This window comes from Penaeus monodon, chromosome 4, assembly GCF_015228065.2.
Source record: "Penaeus monodon isolate SGIC_2016 chromosome 4, NSTDA_Pmon_1, whole genome shotgun sequence".
NCBI classification, from domain to species: domain Eukaryota; kingdom Metazoa; phylum Arthropoda; class Malacostraca; order Decapoda; family Penaeidae; genus Penaeus; species Penaeus monodon.
In genome coordinates this window covers 2479034-2487334 of record NC_051389.1, presented here as the reverse complement: position 1 = coordinate 2487334, position 8301 = coordinate 2479034, and the positions used below count along the sequence as shown (strand labels likewise).

Genomic DNA, 8301 nt, shown 5'->3' with positions numbered 1-8301 from the left:
CTAGAGGGTGGGAAAAGGATTGAGAGGTCTGAGATGGGAGAGGTGTGGGAGTTGGTGTTCTACTAGGAGGGGTATTAGGAGATGGAGGGTCTGAGGAAGGGGATACTTGTGACATAAGAGATTCACGTGTGTATCCAGGAGGGAGTGGAAGGGATAGAGGGGATGGTTATATACATATGTATAAACGTGGCTTCACAGCTTGATAATGATGTGTAGGGCTGTGACATTATGCTTTTGGCATAAAGCATATTCTTTTAGCATATTTCATTTTAAAGAATATGCTTTTCATAGGCCATTTTAAAAGAATATGCTTTTTATTAATAGAATATGCTTTTTATGTAAACTCTATTCTTGTAAATTCAGTGTGTGTGTGTGTGTGTGTTTATTACTATAATCATTATAACTAGTCATTATAATTATCTTACTATCATTAACTTGTTTTAGTTATTATACTCCTATGAAACTTGTATTATTACTGGTCACAGCCAATCATCGTCGAGTTGCTCGCGTCTCCCGCCCAATCAGAGCTTCCTGTGACCCGTTAGGACCGCCCATTTGTATGAGGAGGGGCCACAAGTGAGCTTGAATATCATAATTGCTTCGCGCTCACGGACCTGCTTCACAGAAGGGGTCACACGTGAGCTTGAATATGGCCCACTAACTCTCACCACATCAGAACAGAATGCCGAAGGTGGAGAGAGCGCAACTGCGCACAAGATTGCTCACGGAGTGCGGAGATTTTACAGAAATTGATGGAGAACTGCAATGCAAATTTTGTACTACAAAGGTCTGTGAAGTCTATGGTTTAAAATGTTTAGAAGTTTTAATCCATGATATAGCTTTTTTTTTTCAAAATATTTTCGCACGATATTTCAAATACGAATATACCATGGGCATTGACAATTTTTCTCATATTTATTTAGGTTCCCAATTTGAAGAAATCTTCAATCGTGCAACATCTGAAGACTAAAAGACACAGAGAGAATAAACAAAGATCGCAGCAAGACGAGGCAGTACAGGAAGAAGGCTTAGAAGATGAAGAAACTGTTGAACAGCAACCTCCACCTGCGCAAAAGAATTTCAATAGAGATCTCTGCAAAGCTTTAATATCTTCTAACATACCTTTAAATAAGGTAAATTCAACACCGTTCTCATCCTTTCTTCTCAAATATACTGCATACACTGTTCCAGACCAGAGTACTCTTAGGAAATACCATGTGCAAGATTTGTATAAGGAAACTTTGAGTGATCTTCGACATAAAGTCGATGGAAAAAAAACTGTGGGTGTCGTTAGACGAAACGACAGACGTGGAGCAGAGGTATGTTGCGTGCTTTGTGTTTGGGATACTGGGAGAAGAGGTGGAACGGCTTAAATGTTATTTAGGCAACGTAGCTGAGCTGAAATCTGTAAATCACTCGACCATAGCAGCCTTCTTCAATGATTCTCTACATGTACTGTGGCCTCAACAAATTCTGTATGAAAACGTGTTAATTGCTACAACAGATGCAGCACCATATATGTGCAAGGCTATGCGGGGATTGCAAGTTATGTATCCGAAAATGATACATGTGACATGTCTCGCTCATGGTTTACATCGGGTTGCAGAAATGGTCAGATCTAACTACCCTGAGGTTAATCGTTTGATATCTGCAGCCAAAAGTGTGTTTCTTAAATCACCACGACGAGTAGAGAAATTTAAGGAACTTTCACCTGGAGTCTCCCTCCCACCTTCGCCTGTTGTTACCAGATGGGGCACTTGGTTGGAAGCAGCGCAGTATTATTCAAATCATCTGGAAGAGGTCAATAAGACAATTATGAGTTTTGACGAAACTGAGGCCCAGAGCATTGCTGAGTGCAGAGAGCTCCTAAATAATGTTGAAGTGAAAGTAAGCTTGGCGTTCATTGCTAACCAATTTTCTGTATTAGCCTCTACAATTGAAAAGCTTGAAACACGAGGGCTATCTTTGAAAACAGCTGTTGGTTACATCACGGAGGTTAAAGAGAAGCTTGAAAACATGTATGATAGAACCTATTTTGATAAGTTCACGTCAGTATTGGCTAAGAATAAAGGATTTGCAACTGTTAAAAAAATTAGCTCTCTCTTATCTGGGAAATTGAAGAAAACAAATGACGAATACATCAACCAATACTCCAGCTCTGAATTAACTGCATTTCAATTTGCTCCTGTCGTTACCTGTGATGTGGAAAGAATGTTTTCTGTGTACAAAACTGTTTTAGCCGACAATAGACGCAGTTTTCATTGTGAAAATTTGAAACATCACTTAATCATCAAATGTAATGAACCCTAATTATGTCCTGTTGGTAATGTTTTGTCACTAATGAATCTTAAGTTTTTGGGTGTTCGTTACTACAGTATTGTTTAGTGTTTTTGTTACTAAAGCTTATTTAGTGTTCTTGTTACTACAGCCTATTGTGTTTGGTGTTCTTGTTACTACAGTCTACATAGTTATTTATTTTTTAATGTAGAAACCTTTATTTTTTCATATTTGAATACATAAAAAATCATAGTACTCACTACTCAGTCTGACTGTATTGTCTGCCCTTTGTTTTAGAAAATCGTGACATCGATGATACAATGTGTAATAAGTTCCCCATTATGCAAAGTGAGCAACTGATCATGGAAAAAGAAAATATCCATATAACATAAACAGCATATATTAGAGCATAAAAAGCATACTGTCAAGAATAAAAAACATATTTATGAGCATAAAAAGCATATTTTAAAGCATAAAAAGCATTTTTTTTTAAGCATAAAAAGCATTTCTGTAAAAGCATAATGTCACAGCCCTAATGATGTGCTTTTCCGTAGATTTTAATGAAAGCGGGCGAGTGTTCCCGTAGACTTTTCGGAAGATGGCGTCCCAAACAGTAGATAAGTAAGTAAGTAAGTAAGTTTATTTACCACCCTGGCTATCTGCTCAGGCGTGGGCAATCATGATTACAGTTTTACATATGTCTGACATTGTACAGTAGTCTGTAACTACTGTAGTTGTACAAGGTAAAATATAAATATAAATCATACATCATACAAAAATTATTACTTACATATGCTTTTGCCACTGTGTTTGAATAACACTGTTATTTGCATACGGGAGTTATCACATAGTAAATTTAGGGTATAGTACGAGTATATCTTCCAATGTATCAGATGAAATGAAATATTCACATAGTTCTTTATACCTCATGTTAGGTGGTCTGAAAGGCTGTATCACATGACATTCCGAGATATAGTGCTCAAGCGTTCGTTTGTTTTCTTCGTTACACAGTCTACATCTAGATTCATCTGCACTTCTTGCACCGTGCAGTTGCCAGTACATTCTGTAACCTAAACGTATTCTGGCAATAACCACGTCACAGTGGCGTATTAGGCCGTAGATTTTTTTCCGGTGTTGGCGGGCGTTTTCCGTAGCGTTTCTTGGACTGATTTTAACGATTTTCTTTCGTTGTATTATGCATTATATTTACTGTATTTAAGCCTGTTTTACCCCATAATTTCCCTGGTATACTTCATGCCCTCCCCTACTATCGGGACTTATCAAATCAAGATTGTTGGCTGAATATGGAGTTCCGCCAACCAAAAATGGTATACATCTGTAGTATACCTATAATCATCATCGATTATCGTCAAATAAACTCGCGAACGCGAAATACATTTTTGGAAAGAATTACCTTATTATTATTATCATCATTAATATTATCATCATTATTATTAAAATTATTAAAATTATTATCATTATTATTATTACAATTATTATAATAATAATAATAATAATAATAATAATAATAATAATAATAATAATAATAATAATAATAATAATAATAATAATAATAATAATAATAATTAATTATCATTATTATCATTATTATCATTATTATCATTATCATCATTATTATTATTAATTATTGTTAATTATTGTTAATTATTATTACTATTTTACAAGAAATCACTTCAGAACAAACACCCAAATATGAACTAAGCTTTAATAACAGCGAAACCCTTTATACGAAGCGTTCTTAAGTCTTGCCATTATACATCCAGAGGCTTGAGTTTATTAAAAAAGAGAAAAAAAAGAAAAAAGGCAAGAAAGAGAGAAAAAAAGAAGAAAAAGGCAAGAAAGAGAGAAAAAAAGACAAATAGAGAGAAAACATCGTAAAATATGGTAGTTGGCATCTGAGGTAACTGAGATTTTATTTACCTGTTCATTCTTCCAAAATAAAGTGGTTGTTGCTATGATAAACGTATATTATATATAATGATATATGCAATGATAGTATCGTGAATGTATAATTAATGATAATGACTACATATCAGCTGAATATTTTGAAAAGTGTTTATGTTTTAAGTCTGTACCCTCAAGTATATGATGATAATAATAATAATAATAATAATAATAATAATAATAATAATAATAATAATAAAAAGACGATATCAGTTATTTATTTATGAATTTATTCCTTAGTTCTTCTTTTTGTAAGCTATATCTTCGTAAAAAATTTGCAATCAACTTTATCTTGATTAGTGCATATGGTTTAGTGTGTCTGTTCATAGGATAAATTGCAATAATCATGATATGTTGCAACGTAACTGAATAACAGACGTAACTGGCAGGTGGGAAGAAGAAATAGGAGATAAAGAAAGGAAGAGGCATAGGGAGAGGAAAAGTAGGAAGAGGAAGAGGAAGATAAAAGAGATGAAGAGACAGAGGAGAATAAAAGGAGATAAAGAAAAGGAAAAGGTAGGGAGATAGTAGGAAGGACGAAGCAGAGGGAGATAAAGGAAGGGAAGAGACAAAAAGAGATAAAGGAAAGGAAGAGGCAAAGAGAGATAAAGGAAAGGAAGAGACAAAGAGAGATAAAGGAAAGGAAGAGACAAAGAGAGATAAAGGAAAGGAAGAGACAAAGAGAGATAAAGGAAAGGAAGAGACAAAGAGAGATAAAGGAAAGGAAGAGACAAAGAGAGATAAAGGAAAGGAAGAGACAAAGAGATAAAGAAAAGGAAGAGACAAAGAGATAAAGGAAAGGAAGAGACAAAGAGAGATAAAGAAAAGGAAGAGGCAAAGAGAGATAAAGGAAAGGAAGAGGCAAAGAGAGATAAAGAAAAGGAAGAGATAAAGAGAGATAAAGAAAAGGAAGAGACAAAGAGAGATAAAGGAAAGGAAGAGACAAAGAGAGATAAAGGAAAGGAAGAGACAAAGAGAGATAAAGGAAAGGAAGAGACAAAGAGATAAAGGAAAGGAAGAGGCAAAGAGAGATAAAGAAAAGGAAGAGACAAAGAGAGATAAAGGAAAGGAAGAGACAAAGAGAGATAAAGGAAAGGAAGAGACAAAGAGAGATAAAGGAAAGGAAGAGACAAAGAGAGATAAAGGAAAGGAAGAGACAAAGAGAGATAAAGGAAAGGAAGAGACAAAGAGAGATAAAGGAAAGGAAGAGGCAAAGAGAGATAAAGGAAAGGAAGAGACAAAGAGAGATAAAGGAAAGGAAGAGACAAAGAGAGATAAAGGAAAGGAAGAGGCAAAGAGAGATAATGGAAAGGAAGAGGCAAAGAGAGATAAAGGAAAGGAAGAGGCAAAGAGAGATAAAGGAAAGGAAGAGACAAAGAGAGATAAAGAAAAGGAAGAGACAAAGAGAGATAATGGAAAGGAAGAGGCAAAGAGAGATAAAGGAAAGGAAGAGACAAAGAGAGATAAAGGAAAGGAAGAGGCAAAGAGAGATAAAGGAAAGGAAGAGACAAAGAGAGATAAAGGAAAGGAAGAGGCAAAGAGAGATAATGGAAAGGAAGAGGCAAAGAGAGATAAAGGAAAGGAAGAGGCAAAGAGAGATAAAGGAAAGGAAGAGACAAAGAGAGATAAAGGAAAGGAAGAGACAAAGAGATAAAGGAAAGGAAGAGACAAAGAGATAAAGAAAAGGAAGAGACAAAGAGATAAAGGAAAGGAAGAGACAAAGAGAGATAAAGGAAAGGAAGAGGCAAAGAGAGATAAAGGAAAGGAAGAGGCAAAGAGAGATAATGGAAAGGAAGAGGTAAAGAGAGATAAAGGAAAGGAAGAGGCAAAGAGAGATAATGGAAAGGAAGAGGTAAAGAGAGATAAAGGAAAGGAAGAGACAAAGAGAGATAAAGGAAAGGAAGAGGCAAAGAGAGATAAAGGAAAGGAAGAGACAAAGAGATAAAGGAAAGGAAGAGGCAAAGAGAGATAAAGGAAGGGAAGAGGCAAAGAGAGATAATGGAAAGGAAGAGGCAAAGAGAGATAAAGGAAAGGAAGAGGCAAAGAGAGATAATGGAAAGGAAGAGGTAAAGAGAGATAAAGGAAAGGAAGAGGCAAAGAGAGATAAAGGAAAGGAAGAGTCAAAGAGAGATAAAGGAAAGGAAGAGACAAAGAGAGATAAAGGAAAGGAAGAGACAAAGAGAGATAAAGGAAAGGAAGAGGTAAAGAGAGATAATGGAAAGGAAGAGACAAAGAGATAAAGGAAAGGAAGAGACAAAGAGAGATAAAGGAAAGGAAGAGACAAAGAGATAAAGGAAAGGAAGAGGCAAAGAGAGATAAAGGAAGGGAAGAGACAAAGAGAGATAAAGGAAAGGAAGAGACAAAGAGATAAAGGAAAGGAAGAGGCAAAGAGAGATAAAGGAAAGGAAGAGACAAAGAGAGATAAAGGAAAGGAAGAGAGAAAGAGAGATAAAGAAAAGGAAGAGGCAAAGAGAGATAATGGAAAGGAAGAGGCAAAGAGAGATAATGGAAAGGAAGAGGCAAAGAGAGATAAAGGAAAGGAAGAGGCAAAGAGAGATAATGGAAAGGAAGAGGCAAAGAGAGATAAAGGAAAGGAAGAGACAAAGAAGATAAAGGAAAGGAAGAGACAAAGAGAGATAAAGGAAAGGAAGAGACAAAGAGAGATAAAGGAAAGGAAGAGACAAAGAGAGATAAAGGAAAGGAAGAGACAAAGAGAGATAAAGAAAAGGAAGAGACAAAGAGAGATAAAGGAAAGGAAGAGACAAAGAGAGATAAAGGAAAGGAAGAGACAAAGAGAGATAAAGGAAAGGAAGAGACAAAGAGAGATAAAGGAAAGGAAGAGACAAAGAGATAAAGGAAGGGAAGAGACAAAGAGAGATAATGGAAAAGAAGAAGCAGAAAGAAGTAAAGGAGAAGAAGAGGCGACAGTAGGCAAGAAAAAAATGATCTTGAAAGAAGGGAAGCGAAAAGAAAAGACAGAGAATTTATTTTCGTGCATTTTCGCCACTGAAAACTAAAATAAAAAAGACTCCATAGAACCGACTTTTTTTCAAGTCAGAGGAAAAAAAGTGAGGAGCAATGGACCAAAACTAAAGAGAAAATAACTGAAATGATAACTACGCCGCGGCAAGATGAAAAAATCCCCTGATTTATCTCGAAAATGTAGCAGAAAAAACTATTGAATAAACAAAACAAACAAACAAAGAAAAATAACTAAAATATTATATAAAAAAAAGAAAGAAAAGAAAAAAAAAGTCAAGCGATTATCTGCCATTCGGAAACCCTGTTCTTATCAGTGTTATCTCGACTGCGTTTATCTCTATCGTTCCGCAGCATCCGGGAGGCGTTGCCAAGGGTCCGTGACTTGGGACTTGTGACTCTATTTCTGTCTTGGTCTTTGTGTTTCTATTTTTTCGTATTTGTTTTTATCGTTGCGTTTTTGTTTTTGTATTTGTCTTTATCTTTGTCTCCATCTTTGTCCTTATTTTTGTTTTTTTGCCTTTTTGATTTTTATGTTTGTGTCTTTATATATTGCTTTATTTTTATTTTATTTTTTTCTTTGTCTTTGACTCTGTCTTTCTGTGTGTTTTTTTTATGTCTGTGTAATTTTTTTTTCAAAGACAGGAGAAAGAAAATGAACAAATAAGAAAAGAAAAAATAGAAAAAAAAGAATGAACAGGTGATTTTTAAAAGATGGATGATTCCTATGATAAAGATAAATCACTACGATATATACATATAATAAAGAAGAGGACATACCCCCCCCCAAAAAAAAAAAAAAAAGAAAGAAATAGCAAAAACGAGAGAAAATATTGTTTCCGAACTGCAATCAATAATTTCTAAATATTAAGAGATGATAATTTTCTCAAATAGCGTACTTGACTAAAACAATTCTTGGAATCAACGTATGAGCAAATTCGGTACCAGTTTTCACTCGTGACGTTTCTATAGTAGATAGTTAGTGAAGAAGTTGGCGTGTTTGTCGTGGATTAAAAGTCCCGAAATTATTTTAATGTTGTTCATGGCACAGACATACATACACATACGCACATACATATA

The 8301-nt window shown here is 35.0% G+C and overlaps 1 protein-coding gene across 1 annotated transcript; it reads left to right on the top strand.

Annotated features, from left to right (window-relative positions):
* The first annotated feature begins 359 nt into the window (after positions 1 to 359).
* On the top strand, positions 360 to 2790 carry LOC119568181. The gene is made up of 2 exons (XM_037916599.1): positions 360 to 787; positions 924 to 2790. The coding sequence occupies exons 1-2, from the start codon at positions 683 to 685 to the stop codon at positions 1371 to 1373; spliced, it is 555 nt and encodes a 184-aa protein (XP_037772527.1). The 5' UTR covers positions 360 to 682; the 3' UTR covers positions 1374 to 2790.
* The last annotated feature ends 5511 nt before the right edge of the window (positions 2791 to 8301 follow it).

What these genes read in the sequence shown, in the direction of transcription:
- LOC119568181 (XM_037916599.1), top strand. Translation starts at nt 683, where the DNA reads ATGCCGAAGGTGGAGAGAGCGCAACTGCGCACAAGATTGCTCACGGAG. An exon ending in GCAAATTTTGTACTACAAAG is followed by an intron (nt 788 to 923) that starts GTCTGTGAAGTC and finishes ATATTTATTTAG; the next exon opens with GTTCCCAATTTGAAGAAATC.